A 16,621-nucleotide genomic window follows, 5' to 3' on the forward strand; every position below is an offset into this window, starting at 1 on the left:
CTCCTCATAAAACGCAAGCAAATAATTTCAAACTTATGTCATATTTTAAATATACTGGTATAAATTAAAATATGTTACATCACTCTAAAAATAAGCCAAGTAAGAGCTATTTACTAGGCATAAAGGCATTAACAGTAAAATACCCAAGGCCAATTGTGAATTTAATGTGTATTTCCTAAAGGCAGATTATGATATGCTGATATTCTTGAATAAATGGTATGCCACTGTCATCAGGATAGACTATGATATCTCGTGATGTTAGATATACATATTTTTAATCAATTAACTACATATTAATGCATATGTTATATTACATTAATATTTACATGTTTTTTTCCCCATCTCACCTCCATTCCACTTCCTTTCTCTTCCCCACTTATGTTTCTATGCATATCTCTTCACATTTCATTAAACTAGAGCTCTCACTTTATAAAATACTTAACTACATAGATATAAGATATTTATACCTATTTTCCAAAATAAGTATTTAAAAACTGAAAGGCAAGTTACTCATTCAGTCTCCTGTTTTATTTATTTATTTATTTTTAAAAATTAAAACAACTTTTTTTGGGCTATGCCGTGAGGCTTGTGGGATCTTAGTTTCCTGACCAGGGATCGAACCCGGGCCCTGGCAGTGAAAGTACCGAGCCCTAATCACTGGACCACCAGGGAATTCTCTCAGTCTCTTGTTTAAGACATTCATATATAATTTAAAACACAAGGTACTTTGGCGAGGGAAAAGAGAAATCTGCTGATCCGTCATGAAGCACTGATCCTTATTTGTCCTGGAAACACTGACAAGCCTTTTTCTCACCTTTAACTCAGAGACTATACAAAGTCAAGAGGGAATAATCTGGGCAGAAAAAAGAGGGTGTAAAAATCTTCTATATCTTAATAGGGATTTGGGTTATACAGATTTATCATCTGTCAGCACTTAGGTAATGAGCACTTAAGATATGGGCACTTTAGGGACTTTCTTGGTGATCCAGTGGCTAAGACACTCCCAATGCAGGGGGCCCGGGTTCAATCTCTGGTCAGAGAACTAGACCCTACCTGCATGCCACAACTAAAAAGCCCACATGCAGCAATGAAGATCCTGCATGCCACAACCAAGACCCAGCACAGTCTAAATAAATAAATAAATATTAAAATAAAAAGATTTTTGCACTTTATCATATGTAAATATTACATCAGAAGAAAAAGCTGTAAACAAATATTAAACTCTAGTTAATGATATGCATACTGAAGTGTTTAGGGGGAATTGTACTGATATCTGGAATTTACTGTGAAGTGCTTAAAAACAGTGAATAGATGAACAGAGGGATGAATATTTGTGTAGACTTATGATTAAGCAAGCATATTAAAATGTTAACTGCAGAATCTATGTGGTGGATATACAGGTGATCATCTTGAAATTCTTTCAACATTGGCATAGAGTTGAAAATTTTCACCATAAAATGTTGGAATCAAATTGGGAGAGGGAGTGATGTTAGTACAAATCTTGGACTCCAGTCTAAGTCTTTGCAAAGGGCTCCCGTTTAAATAAACCACACAACTAAACCTTGCCCTCAAGCTTGTGGAGAGCTCCTTGCTTGTAGGCTTCCAAACACTAATGGGGCTGCTTTGGTGGTAGTTACACCTTTGGTGACAGGCAGACATTGGTTTCAGAAATTACGGTATTAGAACTACTGAGGACCACTCAAGAGGGAAGGATGGGTGCATGGAGATTGGGGAGCTCAACTATGCAAGCACAATATGCCAATAAATGTGCCTCTTTATGCTGAAGCTTCTGGATGAAACAGTGATTCTTAGAGCAGAAGGAGGAGAAGGAAGCAAATCAGAATCACACCTGGGGGACTTTTTCAAATTATAAGTACCCCTGGAGATTCTGATAAGCTCCCAAATCCCAGGGAAGAATCACCATGTAGTGTGCCACAGTACTGTTGTATCTTTACGCTGTGCTAGGTGGAGAAAAGTCAACAGCTATTGCTACAGAAAAAAAATATTGATTTCTGCAGAAATTAAGGTGATGGTCACATATGCTGAGTCAGTCTGGTAGATGATAATACAACTTACCTGACAGTCTCATGCTAAAGTACTAAGGCTCTAGGCCTGAGCAAAGCTGTTCAAACTAAAATACATTCAAGTAAGTGATAAGATTTGTTTTCCCCTCAGATACTTACTTACTGTCATATATTAGGCTTAATTGGGAGAACAACGAGTAAAGGAATATTGATTTGGTACCTAGACTTAGACTTTGTATTACAAAGATTAATATAAAAAAATTATGATATTCAAGTAATGAAAAACAACAAAATGAAACAGTGCTGCCAGAGACATTAAAATACCCCCTTGTCCACCCCTCCCACATGAACCTGAGGAAGCCATTAAAGATTAACAACATTCTGGATTTAGTTGAGGGCCTTGCTGAGCCTCATAAATAGTAAATTGAGGAGGAACATGATAGGAATTTCCAGTTACACGGACACAATGACCAAGCTGATCATAAGAATCACTGAAGCCAGACAGAACATTTCTAGAGCTGAGCTTTCTAAATCAACAAATCACAACAGTTATTCAGTTCTTGGTTCAATGACATGAGGACATAAAGAGCAAAATGATGATAAGGAAGAAAAAAACCAGCAAGATGAAAACTCTTTATCTGGAATTTGGCTCAGAAGATAAAAATAACATTAAAACAGGTATACATTCTCTATAATCTTCAGAATTAATATCCCAACTGTTTCTATGATAAGGAATACACAAATCACATATGAAATCATGAAAAGGAAAATATATTAATTAAGGAAATTAGAAGATTCCCAGTAATTGAAGGAAACAAGATAATTCCCCCTACTCACTATGCCCTTCCATACTTTCTCAAACACATTAGTTCAAATGCCACCTCTTCGATGAAACCATTCCAAAATGCCTATTACTCATTTTTCTTGGGTAAAAATCTACTCCAATAGTCTCAAACATGATTACAATTCCAAACCTATGGTTCTCTGTTATAATCAATCCCAAGCTCTGTATCCATATTTTTAACTATTACCTATTTTTTTCTGGATAGGTAACAGACAGTTAAATCATGGCTCCTCACCTGCTTCCCCACTTGGAATCCCAGTCTCAGTTAACGGCATGACCAGCAGTTATAGAGTTTCCCTAGCTCAAAATCTCTCTTCCCACATCTAATCTGCTACTCAAAACTAGCCCCTTTTCTCCATCTCCACTGACACTGCCCTAGACTCTTGTTAAGTCTAATAAGACAATGGACTGCTAACACATTGCTAGCTCATTTGTTTGACTTAAGTGTGTGGCATAACAACCATGTGCCAAGCACTGTTCTAAGAGGTGAAAGCTTGCGGGGGAGGGACAGAGTATCAGGGAATGCTCTTTGGAGGAAGTGATACATTAGCTGCTTTTAAAGCAGTTAAAACCAGTTAAAACAAGCAAATAAGAAGAACATTTCAGTAGAAGGACAGCATCTGCAGGGGTACAGAGGCAAGTAAGAGAAATACAAGGAGGGAACCACAAGCAGTTCAGTGTTACTGACAATAAAACGGAAGCAGAGAGAGAAGAGAGATGAGCTGAGAGAGGCAGTCAAAGGTCAGACCCCAGAGTCTCATATGTCATGTAAAAGGGTCTCAGACTTCATTCTGAAGTGATATAAAGTCACCAAAACTTTTTACATAGGGAGGGACAAAGCCAGATCTGCATACTGAATAGATCTCAATGTGTAATTATCTCATTAATTTATTTGTCCTTTAATGTCCCCCAGTAGACTCTAACCTCCATGAGAAAAAAGACCATGACTGTCTTGTTCTGTGCTGTATCTCCAGTGCCTGGCACACAGATAACAACTGTGCATGGATGACTGAATAGATGGACGGATGATGGAAGTATTCCATGTATGTGAATAGTGCAGAGACAGAAACAAAGACACAGAATCTCTGATTTAGCAGGTAAACAATCTCTTTCCATCACAGTGCTTCTTCCAAATCACTTCCAATCACAGAACTTGTTAAAGTTCACTCATCTAGTAAGTGGGGAAGCCAGGGTACAGATCCAGGCCTACCTGACCTTAGAGCCTGTAATCTTTGTACACAAGGGCAAGATTCATGTTTTATTTATCTCTTTATCCCCATAGCAACTAGCATGTGGGTTGGTGGAGGTTAAATATCTAGAATATTACCACTATCATTTTGCAAATCGGACATACTAAAATCAGAAATTCAGCGATTTTCCTACAATGACAAATGGTATTAAGAATCAGTCACCTCACGCTTGTTCTAACATACTATTCATTACTAACTTCCAAGTACCTGGGAAAGGTAGAGTTATTCCTGTCATCAGAGAAAAAGATATCTCCAAGAAATAGTAATAGCAGGAAATCTAGTAAGTGAGACAGCTGAAGTTCACAAGAACACTAGCTGAAGTAATTAGATTCAGACTACTGGTTACAGACACGTCTGGTCCAAGGTCATCCATACCTTACCCTATTATCAAATACTACACTGCTAAATGGCCAAATCTAATGTACAGGAGTTTTACATGGTCAGCACTGCTGCAAAGAAAAAGAAAGCTGCTCAACAAGAGCATTCAGCATCTCCAGAAACAGTCAACAAAGGGGTTCAGTATTAGAATTTAATGAGAGGGTAGAGAAAAGAACTACTGATACCCATGTCCTCTAAAAATTAGTAAAGCAGAGTCAATGGATAATATAGCCAAGAGAGCACAGTCAATGTGGATCTCAGGAGAGCAAATTAAACAAAAATGAAAAATAAGACAATACAACTTTTTCTTATGAAAAAGAAATACTTTGAAGACCAGGTTCAAGATGGCAGAGTAGAAGGACGTGTTCTCACTCCTTCTTGAGAGAGCACCAGAATCACAACTAACTGCTGAACAATCATTGACAGGAAGACACTGGAACTCACCATAAAAGATACCCCACATCCAAAGACAAAGGAGAAGCCATAATGAGATGGTAGAGGGGCACAATCACAATAAAATCAAATCCCATAACTGCTGGGTGGGTGACTCACAAACTGGAGAACACTTACACCACAGAAGTCCACCCACTGCAGTGAAGGTTCTGAGTCCCACATAAGGCTTCCCAACCTGGGGGTCTGGCAAAGGGAGGAGGAATTCCTAGAGAATCAGAATTTGAAGGCTAGCAGGATTTGATTGCAGGACTTTGACAGGACTGGGGGAAACAGAGACTCCATTCTTGGAAGGCACACACAAAGTAGTGTGTGCATCGGGACCCAGAGGAAGGAGCAGTGACCCCATAGGAGACTGAACCAGAACTATCTGCTAGTGTTGGAGGGTGTCCTGCAGAGGCGGGGGGTGGCTGTGTCAATGAGAGGACAAAGACACTGGCAGCAGAAGTTCTGGGAAGTACTTATTGGCGTGAGCCCTCCCAGACACCCATCAGAAGACAAGTGGATCAAAGTTTTACTGACCTCTGCCCACTAGAGCAACAGCCAGCTCTACCCACCAAGTCCCTCCCATCAGGAAACTTGCACAAGCCTCTTAGACATTCTCGTACACAAGAGGGCAGACAGCAGAAGCAAGAAGAACTACAATCCTGCAGCCTGTGGAACAAAAACCACATTCACAGAAAGACAGACAAGATGAAAAGGCAGAGGGCTATGTACCAGATGAAGGAACAAGATAAAACCCCAGAAAAACAACTAAATGAAGTGGAGATAGGCAACCTTCCAGAAAAAGAATTCAGAATAATGATAGTGAAGATGATCCAGGACCTCGGAAAAAGAATGGAGGCAAAGATCGAGAATATGCAAGAAATGTTTAACAAACACCTACAAGAATTAAAGAACAAACAAACAGAGATGAACAATACAATAACTGCAATGAAAAATACACTAGAAGGAATCAACAGCAGAATAACTGAGGCAGAAGAATGGATAAGTGACATGCAAGACAGAATGGTGGAATTCACTGCTGTGGAACAGAAAAAAGAAAAAAGAATGAAAAGAAATGAAGACAGTCTAAGAGACCTCTGGGGCAACATTAAACACAACATTCACATTACAGGGGTCCCAGAAGGAGAAGAGAGAGAGAAAGGACCCGAGAAAATATTTTAAGAGATTATAGTTGAAAACTTCCCTAACGTGGGAAAAGAAATAGCCACCAAAGTACAGGAAGTGTAGAAAGTCCCAAACAGGATAAACCCAAGGAGAAACACGCTGAGACACATAGTAATCAAATGGGCAAAAATTAAAGACAAAGAAAAATTACTGAAAGCAGCAAGGGAAAAAGGACAAATAACATACAAGGAAAATCCCATCAGGTTAACAGCTGATTTCTCAGCAGAAACTCTACAAGCCAGAAGGGAGTGGCATGACATATTTAAAGTGATGAAAGAGAAGAAGCTACAACCAAGATTACTCTATCCAGCAAGGATCTCATTCAGATTCGATGGAGAAATCAAAAGCTTTACAGACAAGCAAAAGTGAAGAGAATTCAGCACCACCAAACCAGCTCTACAACAAATGCTAAAGGAACTTCTCTAAGTGGGAAACACAAGAGAAGGAAAGGACATACAAAAACAAACCCAAAACAATTAAGAAAATGGTAATAGGAACATACATATCGATAATTACCTTAAATATGAATGGATTAGATGCTCCAACCAAAAGACACAGGCTCACTGAACGGATACAAAAACAAGACCCATATATATGCTATCTATAAGAGACCCACTTCAGACCTAGGGACACATACAGACTGAAAGTGAGGGGATGGAAAAAGATTTTCCATGCAAATGGAAATCAAAAGAAAGCTGGAGTAGCAATACTCGTATCAGATGAAATAGACTTTAAAATAAAGAATGGTACAAGAGACAAGGAAGGACACTACATAATGATCAAAGGATCAATCCAGGAAGAAGATAAAACAATTATAAATATATATGCACCCAACATACGAGCACCTCAATACATAAGGCAAATGCTAATAGCTAAAAAAGAGGAAATTGATAGTAACACAATAATAGTGGGGGACTTTAACACCTCACTTACACCAAAGGACATTATCCAAACAGAAATTTAATAAGGAAACACAAGCTTTAAATGACATGATAGACCACACAGATTTACTTGATATTTATAGGACATTCCATCCAAAAACAGCAGATTAAACTTTCTTCTCAAGTGTGCATGGAACATTCTCCAGGATAGATCACATCTTGGGTCACAAATCAAGCCTCAGTAAATTTAAGAAAACTGAAATCATATCAACCATCTTTTGTGACCACAATGCTATGAGATTAGAAATCAATTACAGGGAAAAAAACGTAAAAAACACAAACACATGGAGGCTAAACAATACGTTACTAAATAACCGAGAGATCACTGAATCAAAGTGGAAATCAAAAAATACCTAGAGACAAATAACAATGAAAACACGATGACCCAAAACCTATAGGATGCAGCAAAAGCAATTCTAAGAGGTAAGTTTATAGCAATACAAGCCTACCTCAAGAAACAAGAAAAATCTCAAATAAACAATCTCACCTTACACCTAAAGGAACTAAAGAAAGAAAAACAAACAAAACCCAAAGTTAGCAGAAGGAAAGAAATCATAAAGATCAGGGCAGAAATAAATGAAATAGAAACAAAGAAAACAATAGCAAAGAGCAACAAAACTAAAAGCTGGTTCTTTGAGAAGATAAACAAAATTGATAAACCATTAGCCAGACTCATCAAGAAAAAGAGGGAGAGGACTCAAATCAATAAAATTAGAAATGAAAAAGGAGAAGTTACAACAGACACTGCACAAATACAAATCATCCTAAGAGACTACTACAAGCAACTCTATGCTAATAAAATGGACAACCTGGAAGAAATGGCCAAATTCTTAGAAAGGTATAACCTTCCAAGACTGAACCAGGAAGAAATAGAAAATATAAACAGACCAATTACAAGTAATGAAATTGAAACTCAGAATAAAAATCTTCCAACAAACAAAAGTCCAGGACCAGATTGCTCCACAGGTGAATTCTACCAAACATTTAGAGAAGAGCAAACACCCATCCTTCTCAAACTCTTCCAAAAAATTTCAGAGGAAGGAATACTCCCAAACTCATTCTATGGGGCCACCACACCCTAATACCAAAACCAGAAAAAGATACTACAGAAAAAAAAAATTTACAGACTAATATCACTGATGAATACAGATGCAAAAATCCTCAACAAAATACTAGCAAACAAATCCAACAACACATTAAAAGGACCATACATCATGATCAAGTGGGATTTATCCTAGGGATGCAAGGATTCTTCAATATATGCAAATCAATCAATGCGATACAACATATTAACAAATTGAAGAAAAAAAACCATATGATCATCTCAATAGATGCAGAAAAAGTTTTCGACAAAATTCAACACCCATTTATGATAAAAACTCTCCAGAAAGTGGGCATAGATAGAACCTACCTCAACATAATAAAGGCCATATACAACAAACCCACAGCAAACATCATTCTCAAAGATGAAAACCTGAAAACATTTCCACTAAGATCAGGAAGAAGACAAGGATGTTCACTCTTGCCACTATTATTCAACATAGTTTTGCAAGTCCTAGCTACGGCAATCAGAGAAGAAAACGAAATAAAAGCAATCCAAATCGGAAAAGAAGAAGTAAAACTGTCACTGTTTGCAGATGATATGATACTATACATAGAAAATACTAAAGATGTCACCAGAAAACTACTAGAGCTAATCAATGAATTTGGTAAAGTAGCAGGACAGAAAATTAATGCACCGAAATCCCTTGCATTCCTATACACTAATGATGAAAAATCTGAAAGAGAAATCAAGGAAACACTCCCATTTACCACTGCAACAAAAAGAATAAAATACCTAGGAAGAAACCTACCTAGGGAGACAAAAGACCTGTATGGAGAAAACTACAAGACACTGATGAAAGAAATTAAAGATGATACAAACAGATGGAGAGATATACCATGTTCTTGGATTGGAAGAATCAATATTGTGAAAATGACTATACTACCCAAAGCAATCTACAGATTCAATGCAATCCCTATCAAATCCCCAATGGCATGTTTTAAAGAACCAGAACAAAAAATCTTAAAATTTGTATGGAGACACAAGAGACCCCGAATAGCCAAAGCAGTCTTGAGGGAAAAAAAACGGAGGTGGAGGAATCAGACTCCCTGACTTCAGACTATACTACAAAGCTACAGTAATCAAGACAATATGGTACTGGCACAAAAACAGAAATATAGATCAATGGAACAGGATAGACAGCCCAGAGATAAACCCATGCACCTATGGTCAACTAGTCTATGATAAAGGAGGCAAGGATATACAATGGAGAAAAGACAGTCTCTTCAATAATTGGTGCTGGGAAAACTGGACAGCTACATGTAAAAGAATGAAATTAGAACACTCCCTAACACCATAAACAAAAATAAACTGAAAATGGATTAGAGACCTAAATGTAAGACCAGACACTGTAAAACTCTTAGAGGAAAACATAGGAAGAGCACTCTTTGACATAAATCATAGCAAAATCTCTTTTGATCCATCTCCTAAAATAATGGAAATACAACAAAAATAAACAAATGGGACCTAATGAAACTTAAAAGCTTTTGCAGGGGGCTTCCCTGGTGGCGCAGTGGTTGAGAGTCCGCCTGCCAATGCAGGGGACGCGGGTTCGTGCCCCGGTCCAGGAAGATCCCACATGCTGCGGAGCGGCTGGGCCCGTGAGCCATGGCCACTGAGCCTGCGCATCCGGAGCCTGTGCACTGCTACGGGAGAGACCACAACAGTGAGAGGCCCGCACACTGAAAAAAAAAAAAAAAAGCTTTTGCAAAGCAAAGGAAACTACAAACAAGACGAAAAGACAACCCTCAGAATGGGAGAAAATATTTGCAAATGAATCAACAGACAAAGGATTAATCTCCAAAATATATAAACAGCTCATGCAGCTCAATATTAAAAAAACCCAATCAAAAAATGGGCAGAAGACCTAAATAGACATTTCTCCAAAGAAGACATACAGATGGCCAAGAAGCACATGAAAAGCTGCTCAACATCACTAATTATTAGATAAATGCAAATCAAAACTACAATGAGGTATCACCTCACACCATTTAGAATGGGCATCATCGAAAAATCTACAAATGACAAATGCTGGAGAGGGTGTGGAGAAAAGGGAACCTCTTGCACTGTTGGTGGGAATGTAAATTGATACAGCCACTATGGAGAACAGTATGGTGGTTCCTTAAAAAACTAAAAACAGAGTTACCATATGACCCAGCAATCCCACTACTGGGCATATACCCAGAGAAAACCATAATTCCAAAAGACACAAGCATCCCAATGTTCATTGCAGCACTATTTACAATAGCCAGGTCATGGAAGCAATCTAAATGCCCATCGACAGATGAATGGATAAAGAAGATGTGGTACATATATACAATGGAATATTACTCAGACATAAAAAGGAACGAAATTGGGTCATTTGTAGAGACGTGGATGAATCTAGAGGCTGTCATACAGAGTGAAGTATGTCAGAAAGAGAAAAACAAATATTGTATATTAACGCATACATGTGGAACCTAGAAAAATGGTACAGATGAACTGGTTTGCAGGGCAGAAATTTAGACACAGATGTAGAGAACAAACGTACGGACACCAAGGAGGTAAGGCGGCGGGGTGTGGTGGTGGTGGTGGTGTGATGAATTGGGAGATTGGGGTTGACATATAAACACTAATGTGTATAAAATGGATAACTAAAAAGAATCTGTATAAAAAATAAATAACATTCAGAAATTTAAAAAATAATAAATAAATAAACCTTGACCTTTGGGGGAAAAAATGAAAAATAAGATCCAGCTGAAAATAAGTATGCATTTAGTTACATATTCCATATTTCTCTTCTCAACATTGGTATGATACTTTGATGTGTAATCACCACGCTAAACTCAGTGCTATGATCATTTATGCTTCTATCAGGTTTCCTCAGTGAAAGGTGAAAAGAAAAGCACAGAAATGGTTATCATCAGTTTTTAATCTTCGTTCATTCATTTAACACAAAGCTACTGCGTATAATGGGTGATAGGAACCTGCCTTGGCTCTGGAGATAAAGCAGTGAGACTCTGACTTTTCTTAGGGGGAAATTTATAATTATAAAAGGGGACCTGAGTTGGGGGGCTGGGTTCTGATCTAGTCTGTGGGATCAGGAAATAAACTTAGACCTTAGACCTGAAGCATGGTTAGCTCTTAACTACACCGAAGAGTAAAGGGGATGTCAAGTGTTCCTTATAGGAAAATTGGGGGAAAAAAGGCAATATAAAACCACAAGGAGACAAATACAAACATCTGCAGATTCCTTGACTATTACACTTAGAATAAATAATTATTTGAGTCAACCTGGATTGCTTAAAAAGAAATGTATGCTGGATATGCCCAAATATAAACTCAAGTTTTTCCCCTCAAAAAATTATCCCTCACTTTATATTCAAGTCCTAACAAAACATCTCCTATCACTGGTAGGTCTCTCAATTATTTGATTTTGAATGACAAAATAGTATTTGGGAAAGATACATTAGCCTGAGTCAACTTCAATCAATGCTAGCTTTAGATGTTTATAGAGACTCTTTGAGTTGATAGAATGGATATTTTAAAGAAGCAAAATTTCATAATTACTAGCAAAGATATGAATTTACAATTTTGAAGTAATAGTTGTCTCTTAAAAGAAATATTTGAAAGATCCCATACACAATTTAGTATAGTGAGAATACTGTAGATATCGGGAATATTATAAATGCAGGTCAAATGTTTAACTGTCCCACTATTAAGGAATTAAATAGTTATGGCTTGGAATAAGTTTTCCAGTATGAGAATCATATGCAGAATACAAAATGGCTGTATCTTAACCACCCCAAGATGAACAAGAAAAAAATATTCCCTGGAAAACTGAGGTTCTAGTAAAATAATAATAAACAGCATAAGTAGACATCTTGCTATTTCATTTACATTCATTAAAGTAGACACATACAAGTTGCTTGAACATTTTTTTTTCAATTTCTCACTGGGACTGAAGATAACCCAGTATGTGAGAATGGACTACATTTTGGCATATAAAACATCTTAAAATAACTTACTTCTAAGTGTTAAGGAAAAACTAAGTACTTTCAGTAACTCAACTGAAGCATGTCATAGCTGGAGGAGACTCGAAAACTACTGCAGAGTCCATCTAACTCATCTTGCAGATAAGGGAACTGGCCCAGATAAAAGTGACTTGTGTCCACTGTCACTTATGGCAGTGACAGAGTTCCATGTCTTCTTTCCCTCCAGGGTTACCTGACCATTGCATGCCTTCAGAGTTGTTAGAGAATAACTGTTATGTTTGAGGTCCTTCTACAAAAATGCAAAAGAAATGAATTAAGACCTAGAGTCCCCAGTCCATCATGGAACATAGTACCACTGGCTAAATCCTGAACTTTACCTTACAGATCAGTGTTTCTTAGTGTCATCTAAGGAGCACCTACATTATATTCATTTGGGGGTGTTCCTTAAAACTGCAAATTCCCTGGCTCCACTCTAAGCACATTATCCAATTTCACTCTCCCAGCGTGAGGCACAGAAATGTGTATTTTTTTTAAACAAGTTTACCTAGTGATTCATAGGCACATTAAAATTTGAAAACTACCAAACTTTGGTCGTTAGACCCTTAGCCCTCAGCTATCTGTTGCAACTGAAATCTGCAGCAGACCACAAAGAAGAGTTCTTCTGTTCAGAGTTTGTAATAAAAACTAAGTCAAAGTTAAGGTAAATGTAGCCTTTAGTTCAACAGATGTTTTTACTGTACTAACATATCCTTTTTTTTTTTAAACAAACATGAGCCATGCAAATTCTTCATGTCACTAAAAGTAACGTGTAGGACTGGAATGAGGCCCCCAAAAGGTAAAAGAATCTAAGTAAATAAACACCAAACAAGCAATTCATTATCTGCCTTTACATCATGGGTACATACTCATGCTTCAAAATGAATGCATAAGGAAAAATGACTCTAAGAGTCATAAAGACAACTATTCCTTCATGAACCTCCACAGAGCCCTTCATGCATCAATATATGAGTACCTTGGGCCTTCAGGGTGGATTTTTTCACTGTAGATTATCATGCTTCATTTACGTAGTACCTTTTTGTTAAATTGCTATAAGTAAATTATAAGCCTTTAAATGATGTGCCTATTTTATCTTATACTAGAGAATTACTTTTCTAAAGCAAATTCACTGTTTAACTATTACATATTCTAGCTGAATTTGTTCTCCACCATATCTTGAAATACTAGTCGGTGCACTATAACTGGCTTTTAAGAAGTTAACAGACATTTTATGCCACTTAGACTATACAGAATTACTGTAAAATGAAAAAAAAAACAGCTTAAAACTTATATTTTTAAGCTTCCAGTTCAAGATATTAAGGTATTTTATGACCTGAAAAATACTATTTCTTTATATACCCCTAAAAACAGTCACACAAGAGATATAAGTCAGTATATGCTTAAGAACATATAACAAAAAAGAAAAATACATAGCAAATTAAATAGCTCCTAAAACTCGATCCAGTTGACCCATTTAAGTTTCAATGTAAAACCCAGATAGCAAAGAATACTACTTATTTAGTGTAATTTAGACAACAGAAAATGCTAGTAACTAAATAATAAATCCTAGAAAAATATAGTTGAAATATAAAAATACACAGATAAATAGACTGTGCTCAGCTTTCTTTAAAAGCAGGTACATCCTTATTTCAATCCTAAATCAGACTGCAGACCTCATACGGTTGTAAAAGAATTTATACTCAGATAACAGGGCAGCATAATTTATGACAACAATCTACCTAAAAACTCATTAAAGTCTTTTCTCTTGGAGTGACATGCATTATCAGCAAAGATTAATCTGATGAGTCTTTAGGTAAGCTCCATTTTTAAAAATGCAATAACAGAGGGCTTTGTTGTCATCTGATGAAAATCAATTAGAGGAGGTAAGGCTATAAGGAAAACTAACATCACTCATCACCCAACCCCGGCAGCTGAAATGATCTGTCTTCCAAGCTTGGATGATCAGGAGCTATAGTCATATTGTAGGGAAATTAATTTAGTTTCTATATTCTGAACTCACTTTCCTTGTTCTGGAAGATGTAAACACAAATTACTTTTAATCAAGGTTGATATGCTATTAATTCCAAGGAGGATCTTTGAAGAATCATTTTTTAAAAATCGGCTTTAGCATTTTTCACTTGTGTTTGGGATGTAAATATAGGAAGGTAACTTATATCATCCTCACTTTCCAGATTCTTTGTCCACGACAAGGCACTGTACCAAATGGCGAAGACAATAGATTCCACCAAACACTGCACACATCCTAGGAAGAGAATAGGAAAATGAGGATTAGAATTCTTGAGTTCAAAATTAGGGTAACATAATATTCTTTTAAATATCTAACATTTAATAAATTTAATTGGTCTTAGAGAAAAAAGATTTTGACAATTTATTACCTTTTCTATCATGGTATTAAGAATCTCTCAGAGGTAAGATTAGTAATATTTTAATGCAGCACAGGTAATAGTGCTAATAATACAACGTGGAAGCCTAGAATTCAGACCAAGCCAAAAGTGTCCCTAAACAAAGCTCAGCTACCCCCAACACCAAATCAGCTACTGAGATACATAGGCTACAAATAGCCTCAAAAGGTGATGAATGAGACCCCCCCCCCCCAACAGAAGTGACCGCAAAGAAATGTTAAGGAAGAAACAAGCAGGGAAAGCTCTGGAGATTTACCATTAAAAGTAAGCAAAAACTAAACCGGGAACTGAAAACCAGAGCAGTAAGCACAAGAGCTAATGCTACAGAAGCTCTAAGGAGTTTGCCTAACTCATGAATCTAAGGGCTGGGGTTTTAATGCCCACCCATGTAGGGAAAAGAGAGGCCTTAGGATCCAAACAAGGCAGGGAGTAGAGAATGAGATATTCTCTAACAACATCTGGATCCTTAAAAGGACTCAGTGAAGAGGTGATCAAAGTAGAAAATCCAATGACTACAAGAGAGAGAAAACATAAGAAATTGTTTTACCTAAAGCCCTGTGTGGAAGAAGATATATATACCTCTATATTTATAACCAGTGGTCTGCTCTCACATAGGTTGGAAATTTGAAATTACACTACTACATTATCCAAGAAACCTTTAACCAATAAAACATCATTAAAGTGGCTCTGGGTCAGTAGTACCTCCTGGAAACTTGGTGGAAGCAACTGCTAAAACTTTCTGGAGCAATATGACCTCAACCCAGGCCACATGGATTGTCACAGAGTTCCCTTATGATGACTTTATAATCTAAAATTATACAACAGATGAAGAAACACATCTTATCCTGAGTGAGAATTATTGGACACAATAAACGGCAGAATTAGATTCCCAAAACACTTTACTCAGATAGTAGAGCTATCAGAGATTATAAAATGGGTATGCTTAAAAGGGATGAATTAAAAACATAAGAATGATGGAAAGTCCAGGAAGAAGACTGTGGTAGGCTGAACAATGCCCCCATTACAGATGTTCATATCCTAATCCCTGGAACCTGTGGATATGTTCTCTTACACAGCAAGAGGGTCTCTAAAGATGTGATTAAATTAAGGATCTTGAGCTGGAGAGATTATCCTGGATTATCCCAGTGGGTGCGATGTCATCGGAAAAGTACTTTAAAAAAGGAAGCAGAAGGGTCAAAGTCAGTGAAGATTTTGAGGATGGAAACAGAGGTCAGAGTGATGCTACTGCTAGAAGGGGGTCACAAGCCAAGGAATGTAGGGGCCCTTTATAAGCTGGAAAAGACAAGAAACAAATTCTCTCCTAGAGCCCCAAGAAGTAAGATAGCCCTGCCCACCCATTTTAGACTTCTGACCTCCAGGACTATAAGATAATAACTTGTATGGTTTTAAGCTAATAAGTTTGTGGTGATTTGTTATGGCAGCAATAGCAAACTAATATAAAGACCTATAAGTATATGAATATGATTATGACAAAGGTGGCATTACAGACCAATGGGGAAAGAATGGACCATTGAACAAGTGGTTTTGAGACAACTGTTTTACACCATATTCAGAATCAATCCCAGGTAGATGAAAGGTACAAATATAAAAGGCAAAGCTTCTAGAATATAGGAGGATATACATTTGAGCTCAGGGTAAAGAAATATTTCTTGAATAAGATACAAAAAGCAAAATCATAGAGAAAATCTTGAAAAAAATGAAGTATTTTAAAATTATAAACATCTGGACAACAAAAGAAAATGAAAAGCCACAGACTAGGAAAGATATGTGCAAATATCTTACAAATTATTTAAAATTATCAGTTTGGATAATAATTTGGCCATGTCTAATAAAGTTGATGATGCATACGCCTACAGTGCAGCAATTCTATTAGGCATAAAACTTACAAAGACTCTCAGACACATATACAAAAGAAGACGTGTATAAAAATAATTGTTGCTGCATTTTTTTTAGACAGCAAAACATAGTGGTTATGGGGAAGGATTCTGACTGCCTGAGTTTATACCTC

General features: G+C 37.0%; 1 protein-coding gene across 5 annotated transcripts in view; it reads right to left on the reverse strand.

Annotated features, from left to right (window-relative positions):
- Positions 1–16,621, reverse strand: part of CHM (CHM Rab escort protein) — a gene marked incomplete at both ends in the record, with an annotated part of 181,278 nt that overhangs the window by 50,681 nt on the left and 113,976 nt on the right. For all 5 annotated transcript variants that reach the window (XM_079727338.1, XM_079727337.1, XM_079727334.1 and 2 more), the window contains one exon: positions 14,355–14,432. In XM_079727338.1, the coding sequence (XP_079583464.1) occupies positions 14,355–14,432 (78 nt within the window). The remainder of the gene's footprint in view (positions 1–14,354; positions 14,433–16,621) is intronic.

The sequence above is a fragment of the Hyperoodon ampullatus genome (assembly GCF_949752795.1).
Source record: "Hyperoodon ampullatus genome assembly, chromosome: X".
Classification (NCBI taxonomy): domain Eukaryota; kingdom Metazoa; phylum Chordata; class Mammalia; order Artiodactyla; family Ziphiidae; genus Hyperoodon; species Hyperoodon ampullatus.